Genomic DNA, 25037 nt, shown 5'->3' with positions numbered 1-25037 from the left:
TCACACGGTAGTCATGAGTTTGAGCGAGCCGGACCTGAACCTCAGGATCTTCTTCTTCAGGTTGTGAGAAGCTTTGATCTTCACGAAGGCCTTGGCCTGAGTCGGGGTAAAGTCCCGCCCACCCGGCCCGGTCCCAGCCTGGCCCCGCCCCTTGCCTGTGGCTCCGCCCCCTCCACTCTCCTCTGAGTCGCCACTGCCACCACTCTCGCCATCGGACTCTTCGCTCAGGCTGGACTCACTGTCTCCAAAGCGGTTGGCGGTGTAGTTGGACCTCTCATCCTCGCTGGTGTCCACGATGGTGGAGTGGAAGAGTGAGGCGCACTCGGCCGAATACTCTGAGTCACTCCCCGCCACGTAGGCATACGGGCTGCCGAGCTGCTCACCTGAAGGGAGGTGTGTGCCGCCGGCCGTCTGGCTCAGCAGCTCCCTCCTCTGACGACGCTGAGCGCGCCTGAACGCCTCATCGTACGGCACCTCCGTGATCGCCCGAAGCCTCCGATAATCATTCCGTTTGTACCTGGGTTTGGCCACGACCACGACCGGCTCGCGTCCGCGGTGATGATGGTTTCCGTGGTGATGGCTGCCGCTGTAGTGGCGGTGGCTTCTGTGGTGATGTTGCCTGGTCATGTTGCAGCGGCCGCTGGTGACACTGGTCACAGTCGAAGCGGCGTGTTGGTCCAGGACTTGGCCCTCTGGGATGGATGCGGGGATGCGTTTGTTTCTGGAGGCGGATGCGCTGGGCGCACCGCCAGATGCTCTTTTAGAGGCTCTGTAGTGTGTGGAGGCTGCGCCCTCTGAGAGGCGGGACGTCCTGGATGTGGACCCGTGGTTCTGTCTCTCTGATGCCGGCTCACCCAGCTCAGAAGCCCAACCCGCCTTCCCCGCCGGGGCGTTCTTCACCTTGACGACCTTCACGTTCTTGCCGCCGGCCTTCCGCAGCTTGACGTTCTGCCGCTGCCCAGGGATGTACTCGGTGTTGACCATGTGACCCCCCCTTCCTCCTTCATCCTGGCTCTGGGAGGAGGAGCCTATGCTGATGAGCTCCAGCACCGACCTATCACCTTTCCCTGTTTGGCCGGATGGGACGGGCTTGGGGCTCTTTTTGGGCATGGCCGACTGAGTTTTGACGATCTGAGGTGATCTGAGAGGAGGCTCCTGGCCTGGGGGACAACATGGCTGCTTGGTTTGTTTAGGGGAGGAGTTGGCCTTGGGAATGCCGAGCTCCTGGTAATCCTTCGCTGTGGATGGGCCTTTCTTTTTCAGCAGACTGTTCGTGTTCATGTGACCGTTGCTGCTGACAGAGAAGTCATGTTGGACGCTGTTATTTAGAGGGTATCCATTACTGACAGAGTAGCCATTCTGACTATTTGCCAAGTCACTGTTGTTCATCTGGAAGCCATTTTGTACCATGTCACTGTTAGCAGGGAAGCTATTTTGGGTCTGGCAGTTGCCGCTGTCTGGCTCCTCCCGTCTGCTCTCCACAGACCACTGCCTCTGAGGGGAGGAGGAGGCTCCGCAGGCCAGCTGGGAGGGTCTCAGCTCAGACCCCCTCAGAGTACCCAAACCAGGACCCTGTGTAATCCCCAGACCAGGACACAGACTGGCCTGCCTCCCACACAGACTGGCCTGCCTCAGGACGCTCTTGGTGGGGTCGGTGTTGATGCTGGTTCTGGGCCGGCTGGTTCTGATAGGTGCCACCCTGCGCTGCAGCAGGCCGTAGATGTAACCGTCCAGACGCTTGTGGAGAGGAGTCAGGGAGGAAGAGGAGGAGACCGGCCAGGAGGAGCTTTGAGGTACCAGAGGAACCGAGGGAACCAAGGTGAGAAGAGGGAGAGGTTCTGGTTTTAGTCCTTCCACACAAGTTCCCCCGCTTTTTGCCAGTCCCTCGTCTTTGCCGCTGCCTCCGCCCCCCAGTGTCTGGAAGAAGGCGGGGCTGTGGACGGCAACGGCGTGTAGTGGGCTCGGGTAGCGGTACACATCGCTGCCGCTCCGGGCCATCAGAGGGCAGTGGAACCTGGACTGGGCGTCGGCCGTGGGGAGGACAAGGGCGGGGGGGTGCGGGGCGGAGACCGAGCGACGGACCGTCCCGGAAGAAGACTGGTCATCCCAAAGTCCTCCAACCACACCTTCACACTCCAGACAGCTCATCCGCTCATCTGGAGAGAGAGAGAGAATGTTGTATATTGTATATTTACATTTTATATTTTGTTTGTTGTGACATTAGTTTTGCTTCTTCAAGGTTTGAAACGTCTCACTTTGGGAACAGACCTCTCTGGTCCCAATTCAGTTTTAAATTCCTTCTCAACCTGACAACAGTCTATCGCTGCCTGTGCTCTTACCTACTGTAGCTAAACTGTTCACAGTGAGTTAGCAACTTACGAAGAACGCTAGTTTGAGTACTGTAGCCTTCATCTACGCATCCTCTTCTAGAAGAGAGGATTTTTCAGTACCGTACCTTCACGCTGAAGGAACTTGGAGTAACCCCCTTTTTCCTAGCAGGATTGCTCACCGGCGTGAGATTGTCGAGATACAAGCTATCGTCACCTTTGTGAAGTTTAAACCATCTTTTGACAATTTGGGTTTACTTCCTGGAACAGTAGAAACTTCATCTATCGTTTCACCTTTGGAACACCAGAGTTTTGGGACGATAAAACCTTTTCTGCAGAATTGGTGTTATTTCCTGGAGAAACTAACAACAACTTTCATCCGCCCCGCATCTGGAGTTTTATCGATATGGCTGGCACTAGCCATGCACCGCTACTCAGGCGCGGACTGCATAATCGGGCACGTCGGGCAAATGCCCGGTGGCCTAACTGCGGGCATTTTTTTTTTTTTTTTTTGGTGCCCGCAGTCAGGCCACTCACTGAACAGCAGGCCAGGCACCGCCTAAAAACACAATTTCAGACGGACAAGCCCGTCTTTTATTGTCACACGGTTACACATCAACACATGCACGGAGGGCCACAAACACACACAGGCTGACGGTGGCCGGTGAAATTTGTCCTCTGCATTTAACCCATCCTGGCTTTGTCCTTTCCTCCGGGGGGCAGGCCAGGAGCAGTGGTCGCTTTCTCGTACAGCGCCCGGGGACCGACTTCGGATGTTGTCGTCACTGGTCGGATAGTCTCGCTGGCCAGCCTCCTCTCCCTTCCGTCCGAGGAGTCTGGTGCCACAGGTCTCCATAACTGGGATAAACCCTCCCCTGCTCTACTCTGCTCTCCCATTGGAGGCGTCAGTTTCAGTGGCAGCCGGATGTCCGCTCCCCGCTTAAGAAGCTCTGTCATTGGCTCCGACCATGTCAATCAGAGTGGCTTCCGCTCCCTCCTCCCTGTGTGTTGCTGTAAATAGTCCCCTGCCGCCTCAGGGAAAACAACAACGCTAACTAGCTAGCAAGCTAACGGCAGAAACCTACATGCTAGCTCGTTGCTACATGATGAAAACGGCAAGTTGGATTGTTTGAAACTATTTTCCAAGGGCACTGCCGCTAAGCGCCACCCATCGCAATCCCACTATGGAGACCTGCGGCGCCAGACTCCTCGGACGGAAGGGAGAGGAGGCTGGCCAGCGAGACTACTGGTCGGATGACGATGACGATCTGATCTTCTGCATGTTTTTAATGGGGGGGGGGGGGGGGGTTATATACGGACGAACCCCCCTGGGGGAGCACGGGGAGAACATGCAAACTCCACACAGACAGAAAGGCCCTTACGACGAGATACCCCACCTGGGCAGTAGGCACTGAAGATATGGGGGGAACACAATGCCTGCAGTGTCCCAGGCGAGAATCGAACTCAGGACCTTCTGACTGCGAGGCGACAGCTCTACCACTGAGCCACCGTGCTCCCCTACTGGTTTACTAGTGGTTTTATTACTTTATTCAGGGTTAAAGTGGGTGCATCTCATTGTAAAATTGGACTCGGCTCAAATTGGGCTTCAAACGGCCCAAATTGGGCTTCAAACGGCCCAAATCGGGCTTCAAATGGCCCAAATCCAGCTTCAAACGACCCACATTGGGCTTCAAACGGCCCAAATCTGGCTTCAAACGGCCCAAATTGGGCTTCAAACGGCCCATTTTTCGCCACCGCCCTTCGGATGCCGGCACACGCGTCGGCCCGTATCAGCCTGGCCTGCTTGGTATCTAATGCCCGGCCTGAATTATGATCCCAGTCCGCCCCTGCCGCTACTAGCAAGGGTCCCACCCCGTCCGCACCCAGTGCTCCAGTTGGTACCATGCTAGCCAAGCCCTGATGTCCCGGAGAGGCCGCTAGTACTGCCCTCGTCCACCGAGACAGCACTTAAAACGTTTATCCAAAAACTGCTGCTTAAGGCACCAAGGACCCCTCACTCGCTCGCCCGGATGAGGAGGGGTGGAGCTGGGCAAGGGATGGGATGCTAGCCCCCGGCTGGGCCCCCAGCCCGAGCTAGCTCCAGAGCCTGACACTTCTTCCATGACAGGGGGACATCTCCCAGCTGCACTCCATGGGACTGCATCGGTAATGTTTACCTGGTTTATGCTGAATGATTCGCACTCCGCAGCCTGGACTAAACGAGGTGAGCATTTCGGCTATGACGGTTGTTTTCACAGACTAGCATCTCCCGGCTGCACTCCATGGGGACCGCACCGCGAAGCTTGATCTGTTATGCCGTACCACACTCTGCAGCTACAGCTAGTGGGAGTGGCCGTACCGACATGCACCGCCGGTCCTACCGCGCTCATTCACCGGATGGACCCATGCCTTGTAGCCTCCAGGCTAGTGCTTCTCACAGGGTAGAACCTTCCTTACCAATCATTAACGTTACACGGTAAGTGGGGCGAGCTACCTGGCTGGTAAACAACGTTTAGCGCGGACTGGTTCGACCAGATCAAGCTAGCTTTAGCTACTGGCCCACGATTCTCAACTGAATTAACGGCTTCCCTGTGAAACGAGGTTGCGTGGTAGCTCGCTAGTCAGGGGCTTTACGTTAGTAAGAGCTAACATAATCGCCGATTGCTTAGTGTTTTGGTTAATCAAATGCTTGAGTAACTTTGCTAGCTAGCTCTGAGGCTAGTGCCAGGAGCCTCAGCAGGTATGGTAGCCATTACATTGCTTACAGCTCAGGATGTTATTTAAATACAGCGCTAAGCTAACCAAATTAGCTGACAGCCCTAACCAATCTGGACGATTGGTTAATTTTGGCACAATAGAAACAGGAGGCGCTGGCACACACTCATATTGTCGTAACACACCTAACCCAGGCTCGGTTTTACAGGGGTGCAAATGCACGCATTGCACCCTTATTTTAATTGTCTGCATGCTCAGTTGAAAAGTTTTTTTTTTTTTTTTTTTTTTTTTAATAAATGCCACAGCTGCACACTTACTGTTTAACTCATTGAGTGCCAAGGACGAGTATAGTCATCAATTCGAATAGTAACGTAGAGTGCCAAAGACGACTAAAGTCGTCAATTGCGTTTTTTGATGGTGGGACGTGGATCAAAGCCTCGTGCATCTCCTGTAAAAATATTGTAGCTATTGAAGGTGTATAACCTATTTTACGGACCCATTAGGTGGCGACAGTGCTCTCCAGATTAGAGAAAGTTGAGGAAAAAAAGCCCCGTGATGAAAGAAAAACCGATGCATGAGCCAGAGCGGCACAGATTGCTCTGGCTGCCTGGAGCCAACGTTAGCGGCGAACAGCAGTCAATCCGCTCCCACAAATGAGCCCCTCTGTCTCTGCTGCATAGTTTCTCCACACGATTAGCCGCCAGAAAATAAAACCAAAGCCAAACCATTCTCATGAGAATGGTTTGGCTTTTCAGTGTCGCGCTGGGAGCCGGCGCACAAGGCTGAGCACTCCGAAAATAGACTGGGTGCAGCGCACTTTGAAACGCGCAGCAGAAAGCCTATAATCGGACGCAGCTTCATCCCAGCTCACAACCGAAAACCCAGAAACGCAGACGAACGCGAGCCCAATCCAGACTCCCCCGACGAGTGGCCGCCATCCGAACGTGGATCCGTAAGGCAGCAGAGCCTGCCATAGCAGGCAGCAGAGACTCGCCTGACACACGCAGCAGCCAGCAGAGCGAGCAGAGCCACCAGAGACACTCCCACGGAGGAGGAGTTTGGAGTTGAGGGGGGTGTGGGTGCTGTTTATTGAAGGAAATTACTGTTCAGATGTTTCAGGTCAGAAAATATTAGCTTCAGAGTCAGTGAATGTGCTTGAAATGCTTCATTTCACAAAAGGCTGAATATCTCAGCTTCTAATTTGAAACGCCTGTTTTTGCTGAAAACAACCTATCTTCTCCGGCTCATAACTAAAGAAGGGGGGCACGGTGGCTCAGTGGTAGAGCTGTCGCCTCGCAGTCAGAAGGTCCTGAGTTCGATTCTCGCCTGGGACACTACGGGCGCTGTGGTTGTGTTCCCCCCATATCCTCAGTGCCTACTGCCCAGGTGGGGTATCTCGTCGCAAGGGCCTTTCTGTCTGTGTGGAGTTTGCATGTTCTCCCCGTGCTCCCCCAGGGGGGCTCCTCCGTATATAACCCCCCCCCCCCCCCATTAAAAACATGCAGAAGATCAGATCGTCATCGTCATCCGACCAGTGCCGACAACATCCGAAGTCGGTCCCCGGGCGCTAGTGGCTGGCACTCAATGAGTTAAACTTGAATTATAATTGTTGTTTTTCTTTGTTCTTTGATGTGAATTTATGGCTTTTTGGCACCTATATATAACCTTTTAAGGTTGAGATAATTGTATTATCAATATATGGTCAAAATATTTCAGTAAAGCACTTGAAACACTTGAAATATTCTTGCTTGGCTGGTATTCTACCTGAAATGATGGTAAAATGCATTATTTTTAGTAAAATAACATGTCAAATTTTCGGGTCGGCCCGTGCATGTGCACCCCTTCCTATCTAGGATGCATCCCTAGTCATCTTGTTCTGGAACCGGCCCTGACCTAACCAACTTAGGTTTTGTGATAAACGGGGAAAAGAGCAAGCTCGTCCATCTTTCCTGACTCTGGGTGTGCCTCTAGAAACAACCCAGTCCAGGGAGGTAGTCAGACGCCAGTCTGTGGAGATGGGGTGCCGTCCATGGGAACCAGTCTGTGGGGGGCCGCTGGAACACAGAGGACCAGCGCGCCCACATCAACTTTCTGGAACTCAGGGAAGTATTTCTCTCCTTGATATACATCCTCCTGTCTATCAGGGGACATCACATCCTCGTGAGGTCGGACAACACAACGTGTGTCGTACATAAACCGCCAAGGCGGCTTACGCTTACTGAAGTTGCACACCTTGGCTCACAAACTGATCCTGTGGAGCTGTGCACAGTTCCTCTCTTTGAGAGACACGCATGTCCCAGGAGCCCGAACTGAGGCACAGACCTGATGTCTAGAGGTGGGCCGATTTACGGGGAGTGGGCTCTCCACCCTGATAGTGGTTTGAGGGAGACCTGCCCAGAGACCTGACTCTCTGGGCCTGGCCCCTGAGTGGCTAGATCTCCCTCCTAGGGTGCTTGCCACTATCCAGAACCGTAGGGCTGCCTCCACCAGAACCTTATCTGGTCAGAGGTGGAAGCTGTTCCAAAATTGGTGCTGGCAAAGGGGTCACGGCCCTTATCTTTGTTCTGAGAAGGTCATTCTGACTTTTCTCCAGAGCTTAATTGGCTTAATTGGCAGAGCTTAAATTAAGATTAGATTTAAATTAAGATTCTAAATATAGCTGAATGCCTTGGTTTGACCAAGTAAAACTATTTTTATAAGCATTTTACGAGATGGAAAGAATGGAAAGAAGAATGAAATTGCTTGGCTCGTATGCCTAAACCGGAAGAGGGCGTGACTTTGGCTCTCTATACTGTAGATGTTCTGCCAGAGGGGTTTACGTTGTCAACTACGAGGCAGGTCCCTGATTGGCCGGTTACATTGTAATTTCAGGAGATCAATGTGGGCGGCTGTGAGGTCACCTGATCAGGATGGTTTAACCCGGCCTTTTCATCACAGCAGTAGCAGACAGAGTAACAGAGTGACAGAGCATTGCAACAGAGTATCTCCTACCTGCGGACAGCAGCCGTCCATCAGCATCACAGAAACACTCACTGAACACCGAGTTAGAGGAGTTAGAGAGAGAGCCCGATGCCCCATCGCTCAACTCAAAGAAACCTGAGAGACAGAGAGAGAGATTTGAGATTTTACAAAAAATACTTTATTTACATTATCGCATTAGGCATATTTACATACACATCAGGAAAAAGTTGTAATCACATAAACTTCTACAATAAGAGAAGTTCTTAAAGGGATAGTTCGGTTTGTTTGAAGTGGGGTCCTATCAGCTCGTAAGATACACTAACTCAATTAGGTACAGTGGTCTTGAAGCGGGGCGCAGTGTCGAACGAGATCCGGCACCCAGAGCAGCAGCCTCACCAGCTTTTTCTCTGTAAGTCCTGGGGGTCAACAACTAAAACGTAATTTAGCACCTAAAACAACGCCCACCTAAACAAATCGATATCTGTGTACATGCACGCTCTATTTTGACAATTTTCAGCGCTTTACTTTTCCGCAAAACAGCAGTTTCATTCGGCACTGCTTTTTCTCCCAACCGTACAACTACCGTATTCCTCCGCTAAAAGCCTGCACAGAGCCGCAGCACTGGATTACTCCGCAGTTATTTGGGGGTATTTTATTTCTCTCGGTTTGTTAGTGAAGACACAACAAATAGAATACACGAACGAAAATATGAGTGATTTTGATAGCGAGGATGATATGCCATTCACCTTGGTGACAAGAGGATACAATTATGAACCAGAGAGAGTAATATACAGAAGAGGTACTTTGGCAGAGAGTGAACAGGCAGAGAGATGCGCCTGCTGCCTAAATGCCTGGGTGCCCTGCAGACCTTATTCACCATTCCCATGATAAATTGTGGAAAACGTCCCAGACCAGAGAGGCCAGGTGACTTGTTGTCTCTAAAGTAAGTCAGTGTTTTATCTCTCTTCTAAGCCTTCCTGTTTTGTAAACCGCGGCTCTGTGCTCTGTGCTAGCTTTTAGCGGAGGAATACGGTAGTTGTACGGTTGGGAGAAAAAGCAGTGCCGAATGAAACTGCTGTTTTGCGGAAAAGTAAAGCGCTGAAAATTGTCAAAATAGAGCGTGCATGTACACGGATATTGATTTGTTTAGGTGGGCGTTGTTTTAGGTGTTTTAGGTGGCTAAATTACGTTTTAGTTGTTGACCCCCCGTACTTACAGAGAAAAGGCTGGTTTGGGTGCTGCTCTGAGTGCCGGGTCTCGTTCCACAATGCGCCCAGCCTGCAGACCACTGTACCTAATTAAGTTAGTGTATCGAACTAGCTGATAGGACCCCACTTCAAACAAACCGAACTATCTCTTTAAGTAGTAAAATTAAAGATATTCATAAGAAATTAGACTGTTACTATGAAAATATTTAGGAATTTCACTTAAGAGCCTTCTTAAGAAGTTCCTAAATTTTCCTCTTATGTAATTTCTTCATCATCATCCTTCGGCCACGTGAGTGGATGGGATTCCATCATTTCTTAAGATCCATCTTAAGGTCTGTCTGTTTCTCCAGGGACAGTTCAGCTTCCCAGTCAGAGCAGGAGCTGCCCAGTGAGACCAGTCTGAACCCAGTATGCTCTGTCTGGTGTACGAGATGCCACGTCTGTTCAGGGTCCTGCGCATACAGATGACCTCACGACGTCACATAATTTATGATTGGCTGTAGCTACTTCTTGAGAACAGCCATCAGCGTAAGCGAGCAGCTGCCAAAACAGTGATGTTAGCTAGATAGCAATTCGTCCATGTTAGCAAGCTAATGTTCTCCAACACCATTGACTGTTTTAGTTGGCTAATGTTAGATAACGTTAGATTGCGTGCTAATGCGGACGGATTGCTAACGTTATCTAACATTAGCCAACTAAAACCACAATACCACAATTTGTCAGTCATTTTAATGTACTGTATGTGTCACTTTAGACCAGCGTTTATTGTGGTAGCAACACAGTGGTATTAGCTTTTCTGCAGACAGTTTCATGGTTTCATTAGCTACAAGCTAAGACAAAGGTCCCTCCATAGTACGACCGATAGTACAACCGTCAATTTCCCCCCGACATCAGTCACACTCTCTGGGGTTGACCTGGCTGGTAAATCGACTAGCTATGCTAGCTAGATAGCAATTTGTCCATATTCGTAAGCAAGCTAACATGATCTAACATTGGCCAACTAAAACAATCAATGGTGTTCAATGTTAGATAACATTAGTTTGCTTGCTAACACAGACAAATTGCTATCTAGCTTACATCACTGTTTTGGCTGCTGCTCACTCGTGCTGACAGCTGTTCTCAAGACGTCGCTACAGCCAATCATGTGTGATGTCGTGATGTTGTGATGTCAACTGTATGCACAGGACCCTGAACAGATGTGGTAGCCAATCATAATGTGTGATGTGGTGATGTCATCAGCCAATCATAATGTGTGATGTGGTGATGTCATCTGTACGCACAGGACCCTGAACAGATGTGGCAGGCCGACACATCTGGTACTGAACTGGACCTGCTGGGTGAAGCGGGTCAGGTACCTGAGCTGGGCCGGCTGTCCGTCTCCTGGTCATGTGACGCCTCGGGGTCATGTGATTGGTCGGTGTCCAGCCGCAGGTCGCTGATCTGACGATCCAGCTCCTGTAACTGACTGATCAGACCAGCATCACGCCTACGCAGACAGTTCTGACACACACATTGGAGAGAGAGAGTCTTAGTATCTGAATAATGCACACTTTAAATAGCAGGAAAACACTGGGCCAGACTTTACACCAGGTTTTTGGTGGTCAAGTCCAAGCGCTTTCTGCTGCCTCAAGACAGCAATGCACCTGACCACACTTCATTTTAAGACCAATGTGGGCACACAGATGAGTGCAAGTACATTTGCTATTTAAACAATGTGGGCGCTGGGCGTGAACATGACAACTGTGTCGGTCAGAAACTAGAAATAGACCGTTGTGCTGTGCTTTGTGGAAGATGGAGCCCTCAGACAGTCAGTTATTCCCCTACTGCAGCTTCTAGCAGAATGTGTTAGCAGAGTGAGTTCAGTTCAGAGAGTCTGCAGCTTCTTCTCATGTTTACATAAAAAGCTACTCTGATGGAGCAGAGAGCCAGGCTGAGCAGAGAGGCAGCCTGAGCAGACAGACAGGCTGAGCAGAGAGTCAGGCTGAGCAGAGAGACAGGCTGAGCAGAGAGGCAGCCTGAGCAGACAGACAGGCTGAGCAGAGAGTCAGGCTGAGCAGAGAGACAGGCTGAGCAGAGAGTCAGGCTGAGCAGACAGACAGGCTGAGCAGAGAGTCAGGCTGAGCAGAGAGACAGGCTGAGCAGAGAGGCAGCCTGAGCAGACAGACAGGCTGAGCAGAGAGTCAGGCTGAGCAGAGAGACAGGCTGAGCAGAGAGTCAGGCTGAGCAGACAGACAGGCTGAGCAGACAGATAGGCTGAGCAGAGAGTCAGGCTGAGCAGAGAGACAGGCTGAGCAGAGAGACAGGCTGAGCAGAGAGTCAGGCTGAGCAGAGAGTCAGGCTGAGCAGACAGACAGGCTGAGCAGACAGACAGGCTGAGCAGAGAGTCAGGCTGAGCAGACAGACAGGCTGAGCAGAGAGACAGGCTGAGCAGAGAGACAGGCTGAGCAGAGAGTCAGGCTGAGCAGACAGACAGGCTGAGCAGACAGACAGACTGAGCAGAGAGTCAGGCTGAGCAGAGAGACGGGCTGAGCAGAGAGTCAGGCTGAGCAGAGAACCAGGCTGAGCAGAGAGACAGGCTGAAGTCTTGGGAGTCTGTAGAGTGGCTGACTGACGTGCTGCTACTAATTTCAACCTATCAGTTACCCCCCCCCCCCCCCCACACACACACACACACACACACACCCCTTCCCCCACCACCCCTCCCTGAAGGGCTGGGAAACAATTTGGCCTCAAACCCGCATGTTATGCAGTGCTGCTCGCATCACGAGCCAGCCGCATTCCAGGCTGAGAGCAGCTGGGACGGCCTGGGTTCACCCCCAGCCAGTAACACGGTCTCTACTGGTTTCTACTGGGAGGTGACAGCCAGCCAGTAACACGGTCTCTACTGGTTTCTACTGGGAGGTGACAGCCAGCCAGTAACACGGTCTCTACTAGTTCTACTGGGAGGTGACAGCCAGCCAGTAACACAGTCTCTGCTGGTTTCTACTGGGAGGTGACAGCCAGCCAGTAACACTACCCAGCAAGCAAAATTACGTCATGATAACGTTGTGATGACGTCTTTCAGTGACGTCCAGGACATGGCCAAATCACATGCCGGTTTGGGGGATGATTTAGACGTCTATGCGGGAACGTCAAGCTGACGTCGAAATATGACCATTACCATGAATGGGCATGTTCACGTATTCTGCTTTGTACAGTGTATATTCATCAGCTTTATACATAAAGCTATAATTATGTCCAGATTAACAATTGATGCTACATTTTCAAAAAATATAATACTGCCAGGAGTGGGATTTGAACTCAGGATCTACAACTTACCAGCCGGCTATTCTACTGTTTACTGAAACATTCTGCTGTAGCCTGCCTGTTCAAGAGAGGCACTGCTGGCTGGAATCTGCCTTACATTGTTTTTTCTTCCAAAAAGTTTCTTTCGGGCAATGTTGACACCAGTGCATGTAGCCTACTGGTCTGTCATATCATAGAGCAATATCACAAACCTCTCAATGCTGTGAATTGGATTTTGATGTATCTCATTTGGTGCCATGGTCAATGTCTACAAGGCCTCTGTGAGCTGTGGCAGAACTTTCCAGGTTGCCCATGCTGTTTTTTTTTCTTGCCATGACCCACAAAGCTGGACACACCCAGTTAGAGCATGGAACATGCCTTTTCAGATCCAAGGCCCTTTGAAATCTCATGTGCTGCAAGGTATCTGAAAATGTTCCCTGTTCCAAATGCAAGCCAAAGTACAGTACCTTCTTTAAGACTTTGCACCACAGAAACAGCTAGCACAACAACATCTGTATCAAGAGTACAAGAAACAGCTAGCACAACATCTGTATCAACAGTACAAGAAACAGCTAGCACAACAGCATATGTATCAACAGTACAAGAAACAGCTAGCACAACAGCATCTGTATCAACAGCTACAAGAAACAGCTAGCACAACAGCATCTGTATCAACAGCTACAAGAAACAGCTAGCACAACAGCATCTGTATCAACAGTACAAGAAACAGCTAGCACAACAGCATCTGTATCAACAGTACAAGAAACAGCTAGCACAACAGCATCTGTACCAACAGTACAAGAAACAGCTAGCACAACAGCATCTGTATCAACAGTACAAGAAACAGCTAGCACAACAGCATCTGTATCAACAGTACAAGAAACAGCTAGCACAACATCTGTATCAACAGCTACAAGAAACAGCTAGCACAACAACAGCATATGTATCAACAGTACAAGAAACAGCTAGCACAACATCTGTATCAACAGCTACAAGAAACAGCTAGCACAACAGCATCTGTATCAACAGTACAAGAAACAGCTAGCACAACAGCATCTGTATCAACAGTACAGGAAACAGCTAGCACAACAGCATCTGTATCAACAGTACGAATCAGTATCTTCTGATGGCCGTGAAGTGCAGCATGTGAAACATGGAGTAATTCCTACTTTCCGCCTCCACATGGCTGCGCATGGAGACGGAGAGGATAAATCCTGGAGTGATGGCTTGCATATAACTGCATTACCATCTGTGATGACGAGTTGCTTTTCATACCTGTCAAATGAGTTGAGCAGGGCCTCAGACAGGAACTTGAACAGTTCTGTCTTGTTTTCATCAACACACCTGCTGCTAGTTTCCACATCTGGGGATTATTTAACCAAGTCCCGCAAGAGTCTCACATCAGTTGAGAGTTGAGAGCTCAGCTGCAGTCGATCAAGCCGCCATGTTTCGCATGGAATAAACACCATGGATATTTATCTGATTTAGAGAATATGGACGATGCATTTGAATTCAGTGGCCGCCTGTATTTATTTTAACCGGACTGACGTCATAGGGATTACAAACTGAGGAGCGGGGGGAACAGGGAGCCTCTATCTCTACCAATGTGACAGACAGCAGACAGAGACAGATGCGTTCGGAATCGTTCACTCACTCACTATTCCCATATAGTGTTCACCATATAGTGTTTACCATATAGTGTTCACCATATAGTGTTTACCATAGTGTTTACCATAGTGTTCACCATAGTGTTTACCATATAGTGTTCACCATATAGTGTTTACCATAGTGTTCACCATATAGTGTTTACCATATAGTGTTTACCATATAGTGTTTACCATATAGTGTTCACCATAGTGTTTACCATATAGTGTTCACCATATAGTGTTTACCATATAGTGTTCACCATATAGTGTTTACCATATAGTGTTTACCATATAGTGTTTACCATATAGTGTTCGCCATATCGTGTTTACCATATAGTGTTTACCATATAGTGTTTACCATATAGGCTAGTGAACTATATGGGGAATGATCAAAATGAGTTTCGGACACTAGATTTTTTTCCTGGAGATCATTGCGTCACCAGATGCGCTGGGTATTCATGTGTGGAAAAGGAAGTGACGGTGGCTTTTCGTCACTTCCGCTTTCCTTTTCCGCGTCCATTTTGGCTATTTGCTAATAACGTTAACGCATAAACACACTGCATAGAAGACGTCAACTCGTCTTACATTAACAGGGGGAAATTACTGGAAAGTCGCAGTGCAAGTTGTTATTTAGACTGTACACAGTGGAGCACGGACGCGGAAAAGGAAGTGACGGTGGCAGGAGAGGGGCGCTGTACAGGAAGCTGGGAAAACGGTAGGGCTGTCCCAGAGTCTATTTTTCAAATAAAAATTGACTCTGGGTTCCCAGATTGCACGGCTCCTGACCCGGATAAATACACCAGAACTGCGCCGCGTCTTCAAGCGTCCAGTGCCAAGGCCACGCCCCTTTTTAGGGGAAACCCACCATAGTAAAAGACGGTACAAGAAGCCGAAACCACTTCAAACAAACTATTTAAAACGGTTTAATTTTATAGAGATATGCCGAAGAGTTGCTGTGTTGTTATAGTTTCACTAACAAAAAAACAAAAAACTGGTCTGCGATAGAGTAGGGGTGACACCGTCAATGCATGTACCCTGGTGGAAACTGGATACAGCGTTCATATAAGGCAAGTACCTCATGTCGATGTATCTTGCGCATTCTATGGCCAGCCGAGTTGAAATATATTGTCATGTCATGGTGTCTTTGGGTCATTTATAAACTAAATGAATTCTGTTATTTTCCTATAGATGTTTTTGGTACTGCTATTTTACATTGAAGTCAATGCGAGTGGCTTGTGTTATCCCGTAAAAAGGGGCGCGGCCTTCATGTTTTGCAAATTACCCGGATGTGCTGGTCTGGTCTATGATACTGGCGGTGTTACACTCAACTATGAACCCCATAATGATTTAGTTTCCCCTTCCGGTCAAACTCGCCCATGGGCACAGCTTTTACCGTAACACCGGTGTGAGAAAGATTCACCCCGCTATTGAGAGGGAAGCCCCAGTTGCGCGTTCGTCTTGCGCGGGGGTAGCCTACTGTATGTCAGGAGCAATCTACCGGCTGAAATTTATGGCGTCAAGAGTTTAGGAACTGGATTACTAATTCCTGAGGACAAGTGACTTGTGGACGTGTTGCGTGCCGTGCAGATTGCGTGGTGAAAACAAAATCTTTCACGTTTGAGTGACAGGCTGCCCCCCCGCTGTAATGGAGTCCAAAAACCCGTATCGATAAAAGCTGCTGGACCAGCGTTTGAGTGCCATGGCACTGTGCTATGGACCTTTTCTGATGGGAGATTGTTGCTTTTTTCTGCTTCCTGGTTTTGTTAGACAATCGTGGTCGATCCTGTACACCTTTAGACATGCTGTACTATTTCACAAGGTGAGTAAGAGAGCCATCTATCACATGACAGTGAAAACACTAATTGCCGTCCAGCGACGTCAATGGCGGGGAAGCGTTGTCTGGTAGACGGCAATGGTGGGGAATTAGTTAAGTTGTGGACCAGTGATGTCATTCATGCACAAATGACAGCGAGATGTGAGATTATGCCCCTTTAAGAAAACTAAATATCTCGAACTTTTTCAATGCAATATGGTTTTAATAGGATAACTTGGTAAGAGCATCATGAGTTTAATTTCTATAATCAGTTTCAACTTCAGTAAATTCAATCATTCCGTACAAATTCAGAAAACCTCTCAAAAGATCTGAAGTCAAGACTTTAGAAGTCAAGTCCCAAATCACCAGAACACAAGGCAAGCCAAGTCAAGTCTCAAGTCTTCTCTTCATGCAGCCAGTCAAGTCTCAAGCAATTAGAACTGGTACTCATGTCCAAGTCATGTGACTGGAGTCCTCGCCTCAGTCTGATCTGTTCATGGCAGTGTTGTAGTTGAGGGAGTCACTATATCTCGAGTCCCTGTGTTTGAGTCCGAGTCCGTCACCTTAGAAGTAGACTCAGTTCTCAGTCTCTATCCGCGTCGTTCAACTAGAGACTGAGAGCTTTCTCCAGCTTTCATTGTTAAAACTAGGTGGAAACGATTTGAAGAGTAAAAAAAATCTGCATCGCATCACAGAACCAATCCAGAGTCTTTAGGGCGGGGCTTCATGCAGAAGGGGTGGTGACATGCAGGAAGTCGTGTGCTTGTAAACGGATAAAACAATCAAATAATGTAACATTGGCTTAGGACATAAATTTTCAATGTTTTAAAAAGTTCTCTCCGTGTTACAAAGTTATTGTCTATCTCCAGTTTGTTTCACTACGGAGGATAGTGAAACATAGTAGTCATTTCCCGTAACTTGACAAAGGGGCGTAGGTTTGTTTAGTGGCCGTTCTTGCCTCTGTTCAAACTATTTTTCACTAAAAGTTCCCAGACGGTTGGTAGGTAGAGATCTCCAATTGTCTGGGAGCCGAGACTACGGTATACCTTTGAAGAGTCCGAGTCTAGTCCAAGTCAACTCCCCATTATTGAGTCCTGCCCTTGCACGAAATTGAATAATGTCACCTAATAGAGCTATCAATATCTGATGGCCTATTACAAAAAAAACCTGAACAAAAACAAAAATGTATCTATTAACAAGTCCATGTCCTGAAAATGGGTCCAGGACTCGAGTAGACTCGAGTGTTGTAGTCTGAGGGGCCCTTTACACGAGGACAGTTTCTGTAAGAAACGACACAATAGCGTTTCCTTCACACCTTTTCCTTCACACCTTCTCGGGCTTCTCCCCCGTTTACATGAGCGCTGTCGAATTTTTAAAACGCTGTAATGTACATGCCAGGTCGCTAGGTGGCAGTGTGATGGTCAACGGGGCATTGCTCGTCGCTCCAAAACTTGGGAGTGCCGGGTCAGCCTATAAATACTTCCGCAACTTCCTTTCAAAACATTTCTCTCACAGCAGCGGTAAACATTGAACAGAATGGCGAAAGCTAAAAGCAAGTCCGACTACTTTGTTTGGACGGAGGAAGAGGTCGAGTTGTTGCTACGCACAAGTCGGGCCTACAAAACCACCAAAGAGCATGAGGGTGTAGATTGGGAGACCGTGCAGACGAAGTATGCAGACATTTTGTCAGAGTTCATCAACCTATATCCTGCACGAGATGAGGAAGGCACCAGCTTCCCCCACGACAAAGCCGAGATTTCCAAACATCAGGTGGCGTCAAAACTTAAGGCGATCCGGGGGAAATTCAGACAGGCTGTAGCCGCACAACGACGGAGCGGTTACGGCCGAGTTGTGTACATTTTCTTCGAGCTGTGCAAAGATATCTGGGGTGGGTCGCCAGCCACTACCAGCATTGAGCATGGCATCGAGTCAGAGCAGCTGATGGAAGAGACTTCTTCCACTTCAACTGACCAGGGAGCAAGCCCAACTGACCAGGGAGCAAGCCCTGAAACCGAAGAAGCTGACGAGGTCGAGGCGGCCAACATTGGGACCAGAAGGGACCTTATTCAGGTAGATTTGGCTCATTATTCCTCCCGTTAGGCATTGCGTTCCTATGTGCCCACCAGTAGCAGGGGACAAAGGGGGTAACGTTATGCCACAAGCTAGGCCCCACAGCCTACATGAACACAACACAAGTTGTGTTCATCACTCGTAGTCTAAATAATTATGTGGTTACATTGACTCAAGGCTACAAATGAATAGAAATACTGTTCTGTACTTCATGATTAGCTGTCCATGGTTTTCTGTATTGCTTTTGTGTAACACTTTGTGTGTGGGACATAAATCACCCTATAAAATGTAGCCTATCTACTCTGGTTTGTTTATGTTTGAGTTGTTGCCTCTTAACGATAAATGAAAATGTTTATACTAGTTTCTTTCTGGAAGCTAATATTTCCATTGCCACATTTATAACAAACAAATGAATTAATGTACATATTTTCCCTCTGCTCTTTTCAAGACACGGCTCCAGAACCACCGAGTGGACAGGCTGAAGCGAAAACTTCGCACCGACCCGCTGCAGGCTGACCTCGACCTGAAGAAGAAGATGATGGAGATAATGGAGGAGTCTAGAAGGGACAGCAAGGAGCGGCAGGAGAGGCTAGACCTCGTCATGACGGGGCTACTTGGGACATCACAACAGATGAGCAGTGACTTCCACATGCTGGTGAGGCACATGATGGTGCAGCAGCCATATGGACATGCACAGATGCAGCAGCCCCTTGTCCCAGCACCCAGATTCATGAGCACACCGCATCAACCTCCGCCTACCCCATATGGACCCACACCACCTACACATGACTCTTACACACCCGCCCGTCCAGCGCCGTACTCGTACAGACGTGCACTGCTTCGGGAAGAGCCAGAAGATGTTTAGGCTTCCGTTTGGTTTTCTGTTTGAGTTTACATTTGATTGCTGTGTTTTGTTTCCTTTTTTTTGATTGGTTTTTACATTTAAAGCTTTTTTTGTTGTGTGACATTAGCTCACGTGTCACTCAGTGTTATTTTATGTGCACATTCAAACTGACACTTGCTGCTATGCTTTTACACACATTTGCACATTTTTGAGCTGTTTTTTATTTTATTTTTTGTGATAGTTGAATTGATTGTGAAGTGATTATTGTTGCAATAAAAACACATGGCAACAAGTAGTTGCAGTTCAACAGATTTGTCTGAGTACACTCAAATGTAGGGTCCATATAGTTATGGAAAATTATACCTCATGCCTTACACAAAAATCATAGTGGTTTTAATATGACATGGAATAGCTAGATATTCTTTAATGAACACACAGCCAGGCTGGTAGAATTTGTTTCCAGTACAGTTCATACATGAGCCAGGTACTACATTCAGGGGGGTGAACTAGTCACCGCTGTACTGCTTTGTTACGCTTTGTATTGAATGAGTAGAGTACCCATTTCTGAAGGAATGCAAGCCTTTCTGCATGTGAACACACGACACTTATGGTTTACAGCTGTAGGCTATAAGCTGCTAGAATATCTATTGCCATGGAAATGACAAAATGGTGGCCAATCAGATGTACAAAGGCCAGCAATATGGACAAGCCCATCTGATTTGCACCTGCATGCATCCCATTGCATTGTTAGTCTCAGACGTGGGGGGTGCTACGTCTGACCACTGCAGGCACTTTGTGTATATTGTGTTTCTATAGGCTATTTTATGGCTGTGTCATTGGTTTGCTGTAGGCATATTTTGGTTGTTTTTTAGATTTAATTCTTCCCCCTGTAGCATCTAATTTCCCCCCGGGATCACTAAAGTGATTCTCTGCTTCTGATTATGAACGCACAAAAAGGTGTGGACCGAAGCAGCTCAGCAGGCAGTTAGAATATCAAAATACAAAAATGAGCTACTTGGAGTTTACAAGTGAATAGATTTTAATCCACCTGTGTGGACCGTAGACATATATATACATATATAGGAAATGTGGACTAGCGTGTGTGTCTTCAAGTTTTGTTTACACCCAAAACCATTACCACAGAGTGGACAAATGCATTTTTTCTCACCTAGGCTGTGTGGACTACCATGTGTGACTTCAAGTGTGCATGCAGTGTATGTCAAATATCCACCCAAGGCAGAACCCATGTCACAATAAAGCAGTTGAGTATGTACAGTGTAGCCTGCCAATCTGCTCACATATTGCACTGGTTAAATAATTCCTCATCCATACTCGATGACCTCATTGGCAGGGGCAATATTGGCAGTATGTCTCTGGACAAATCACATTAACAATCCAAACAGAATCACATAAGATTTATTACATTCTGTAGTCGCAGAATAATGTCACATTTGCTCACATACATTTACTACATTACATAGTACATTGGTCCCGCGGAGCCCCACAGCCAAAGTACCATTGAAGCGACAGTAAACAGTGTGTATTGTGACTCTTGAAAAAAAGGTAACAAAAAAAGAAAAAAATATATATACATAGCTAGCCCTATATAGCTAAAGTACCATCTGAGTGACAGTGGACAGTCTGTAAACATTGTGACTCTTGCAAAAACGGTTGAAAAAAAAATATATATATATATCTAGCCCTATACAGTTGCAGAGCGTAGTGTCCACCCCTTCCTCATACTGGTTAAAAACAAATGGGCTTCAAGATATTCTTCAGTTTGACCATAAGAAAAAGAAATGTTTATCAAGAACAATCAACCCAACAGTCTAAAAAAAAAAAGAAAAAGTATCACACACTATAGTCAACATTAACAATATGCACCAAACCCATTGAACAAGCTTGGTTATTGTTACTGTGGCAGGGATCAGGGATCGAGGTACTTTGTGAGTATTCTCCTCACTCTCTTTCCGCGGGCCTCATTACAGTCAGTGGCATAGCAGTTGCTCTGTGTGGGAGGCTGGACATCATGGTCAGTTTGGACGGCTCCTCGCTCTGCACAGGTGTCCACAGTCTCCTTACACATCTCACAGTAGTTGTGCAGGACAAAGCAAGCATAGATCACATTGGGCAGGTCACGCATGTTTATGTCCATAGGTCTCCTCAAGGCTCCAAACCTGCCCTTGAGCCGCCCAAAAGAACACTCAATTACCATGCGGGCCCTACACAGAGACAGTCCAAAGTACTGTTCAGATGGGGTCGAGCCACCATTGGAGTACTCTTTCATAAGGTACGGCAGTAGTGGGTAGGCAGGGTCACCCAGAAGAAAAATGGGTATGGCCTCCTCGTCGTCCACGATCTGCTTTTCCAGAGCAGGGATCTTCCCAGTCTTGAAACAGGTGTTCACCCTGGAATTGGCAAACACGCGTGCATCGTGCACACTCCCAGGCCACTGTATGCAGACAGACATGAATCTGTATTGATAATCACATACAGCCTGGACATTCAGGGAATATCTGCCCTTCCTATTGATGTAGTCAGTGGAGCTGACAGATGGCTGTTTGATTTCAATGTGGGTCCCATCTACCGCTCCCAAGCATTGTGGCATTCCATGCTCACGTTGAAATCCAGCAACTAGCTCCTCAGCCTCAGGCACAGTATAAGGCAGCTTGATGTATTTTGGGCCCAGGTACTTAGTTATTGCTTTGCACGTTTCCCTAACTATGACTGAAACAGTCGGTCGTGACAAGCCAAAGGAATTAGCAGCTTTGCTTAGTCTTCCCTCATCATTTAAATAGTACAATGTGCAAGCTACCTTTTTCATGACTGGAACCGGCGCTCTCATATTAGTAGTTACACCCTCGATGTAAGGGCGCAGTTCCTCGCTCAGGGCAACAAGAGCGGCTCTGGACATTCGGAAGCTCTGTTTCCATGCTTCCTCGAGGGCCACGCCATTCACAAAGTTGTCCCACCAACTGCTTGACCTACCGGGGTTTGTCCAAAAGCGTCTTTCGGTTACCCTCCGCTGACGTAGTGGTGGAGCGTCGTACAGTATTTGCATACTACGCATATAATCCATTCCGTGTACCTCCTCAGAATACTCTTCGATAAGGCGTAGAGCTGCCAGTATTATCTGGATCTGCACCCGCAACATCAACGAGAGCACAACCATAAGATCCATGTCTGCTTCTCTTCGTGTTGTTTCCGGACTGATGTTGTTGTTCTGTAACCCGCGCACGGCTATGACGTAATCGCGTGTGTCGCGTGTGCAGGCACGTCAGAGTTCCTGAAATGTGCCGTCTTCAAGCGATTACATGGAGCGCTCAGCGGGAAGCGTCACCAAGAATTCCACTCTGGAGGGTGGTTTCAAAATGTGTCGTTTCCTAAGCGCGAATTTGCCGTCGCCGTCTTAACGGGAGGCACAAACGATAAAATAATTCCCCGTTTCCATAGGAAACCGTCCTCGTGTAAAGTGCCCCTGAGTCTGACTCGACTACAACACTGGTTCATGCTAAGCACAGCCACAGACAGAAAGTCTCCTCAGTTTGTAGCTTCTGCGTGTGTGTGTGTGTGTGTGTGTGTGTGTGTGTGTGTGTGTGTGTGTGTGTGTGTGTGTGTGTGTGTGTGTGTGCATGTGTGTGTTTGGTGTGTCAGGTAATGACACCCACAGAACATCTTCTCACCATGTTAGATAATGTGAGCTGTTAAAGTGGAAGCGCGTGTGTTTTGTTTGTGTGTGTGTGAGGGTGTGTGTGTGTGTGTGTGTGTGCAGTGGGTGTGTTTTGTTTTAAGCAGCTTAACTCTGGACCGACTGAGGACCTATAACTGGGGCAGGGGGAGGGGAATCAGCTTGTAAAAGTAAATTTTGGTCAGAACCCCCCCCCCCCACACACACACACACACATATCACCCCCGCCATTACCCGATCTCCTCAACTGGCCACAGTGCATGGGTGAGCGGGTCCGCCATCTTGGATAGCTACGTATGGCTACCCCACTTGGACAAACCATATTAGCATTTTGTTTGACTACCCAATTTGCATCCCCTGGTCGGTTTGTTTACTTAGCGGTAGTTATCTGAAACATATAAAGGATGTTTTTTTTGCTGGCTAATGAGCTAGCTACCTAATGTGTGTAAAGTTGACAGACTACTTCGGGACAAAAATCGCAGACAGAGATTGCCCACTTGCTCCCTTTTATAGATAGATAGATAGATAGATGTTGAATTCAACAGCTATTTTACCAATGAAATTAGCTAGCTGTGTATGTGTTTGTAACTCCGACCATCTCTGATTTAAAACAGTGTGAACTGACTCAACAGAAGTAGGCTGCGGGTATAAGCTCTGCCATATCTGTCCTTATTAGTCGGAAATCCCCGCCCATTCTGTTTCATATCTGTGTGTTTTCTAACTCCACATCGCTACGTGAAACAACAACCTCAGAGCTAGCAACCTACACACTGACAATGGCAAGTTTTACTGTTTTATGTGTTGTTTTCCTTTGCGGGGATTTCAACATAGTCTGGTCAAGCGAGACTAGCCCCCAGGTGTCTGCATTGAGAATCAAGCTTAGTCTGTGTTGAGGCTACAGGACAAATGGCCTGATATGGCCCCAGGCGGGGTCAGAGGTGACATCATCAGTCTGGACCTACCAGCTGTTTCCTCAGCAGGAGGATGTTCTCCTCCAGCAGCTTCTCCTCCGACTGAACACTGTGAAGCTCCCTCCCCGAGCTCTTCGTCTCCTCTCTCCTCTCCTCGTGCATTACGCTCTGGACCAGCAGCTCATGTCTTTGTCTCAGGAGGTCCAGTTCTCCCAGTCCAGACAGAGCCGCCTCCAGACGCTCCCGGGCGCCGCACATGCGCTCCGGCGCCTCCCCGTCACCAGCGGACAGCGCTCTGTCCCGGGTCTGGCCCGGGTCCGGCTCATGGCCGCACGCCGACAGAGCCATCATCTCCAACACCCACGGTCAGACCGGAGCCATTATTATAAGGTTCTATCTGCCTTCAGGAGAGCTCTGCGATATTGAGCTTTAAGGTTCTATCTGCCTTCAGGAGAGCTCTGAGATATTGAGCTTCAAAGTTTTCAGCATCCATTCAGGGGCGGACTTACCATTAGGAGAAGCAGGGTTCCCACACCTTCTTAAACATCAAAAGCAAGGACTTTTCAAGGAATTTCTAGACCCAAATTCAAGGACCCGATATGGCATCATTTGAGACACGGATCAAGGTTAATTACTGTTGCAACACTAATAATTTCTATGAGAACTACCAGCTTTACAGAAGCAGAAAGAGAGAGGCTTGAATGTGTGTACACTTCTCAACTGTGCATGTTAAGTAAAAAGTATCAAAAGAACTATAAATTCAAGCACTTTCAATGACCCGTGTCTATTTTCAAAAACTTTAAAGGCCTTGATTTGTCTTTCTCAACTTCACAAACTTTCAAGAATTTCAAGGACCCGTGGGAACCCTGGAGAAGATAGGCGACTGCCTTGGGGCCCCACAGTCAGAGGGCCCCACAAAAAACAAGAATACAACTAATGTAAAGCTATTTTTAACCAATTTAAAGAAATATACTTTTTGAAAAACACCCCTCTTTTTGTTACAATAAAGTACTTCAATCACGGGTCATGGTCACCCGTCAGTCAGGCTATAGTGGGCTATTCCCCTTCTACTGAGATTTTGCCAATTGACTTTCAGCTAATTTTCCTTGAAACTGCATCAGTAGCTGAGAGAGAAGTTCAAGAATTAAAATAAGCAAAGCTACCCAACTTTATATATAGAAAAGATGGATTAATAAGCCAGAGAGTTGGGAGTCAGGGGGGGCCCAATGTCTGACTTTGCCTGGGGGCCCCCAAATCACTAAATCCGCCCCTGACGATAGTTCTGAAATATTAAGTTTCCAAGTTTTCAGCATCCATTGAGTTAAATGGAGATGGGTCCGTTTGTTTTAGAGTTTACAGACTCAAAAATCATTCTTAAAAAAACTAACACCACACAGATGTCAACAGGCACTCGGTTCATGTGATTTTGGAAGAAAAAAAATCAGATAGAACCTTATAATTCCAAGGTCGGCAGCAGGGAATCATGGATGGAGAAATAACTCTGGGAAATAATCTGATTAATCAATGACATGATTGATTAATCAATCAGCTGGTTGGAATTAGCTGTTA

General features: G+C 47.9%; 1 protein-coding gene across 1 annotated transcript; it reads right to left on the bottom strand.

The window, feature by feature from the left end:
• On the bottom strand, positions 1 to 23792 carry LOC310771407 (dapper homolog 1-like; the record flags this gene model as incomplete). The annotated part of the gene is made up of 4 exons (XM_083664026.1): positions 23520 to 23792; positions 10567 to 10711; positions 8034 to 8138; positions 1 to 2156 (listed from the first exon to the last, which is right to left on the bottom strand). Exons 1-4 carry the CDS (start codon positions 23724 to 23726, stop codon positions 1 to 3), a joined length of 2613 nt encoding a protein of 870 aa, XP_083520152.1. The 5' UTR covers positions 23727 to 23792.
• Positions 23793 to 25037: the final 1245 nt, after the last annotated feature.

This window comes from Poromitra crassiceps (assembly GCF_964638095.1).
Source record: "Poromitra crassiceps genome assembly, contig: HAP1_SCAFFOLD_613, whole genome shotgun sequence".
Lineage (NCBI taxonomy): Eukaryota > Metazoa > Chordata > Actinopteri > Beryciformes > Melamphaidae > Poromitra > Poromitra crassiceps.
The sequence above is the reverse complement of the archived record's forward strand: the minus strand, read 5'-3'. Positions and strand labels throughout refer to the sequence as shown.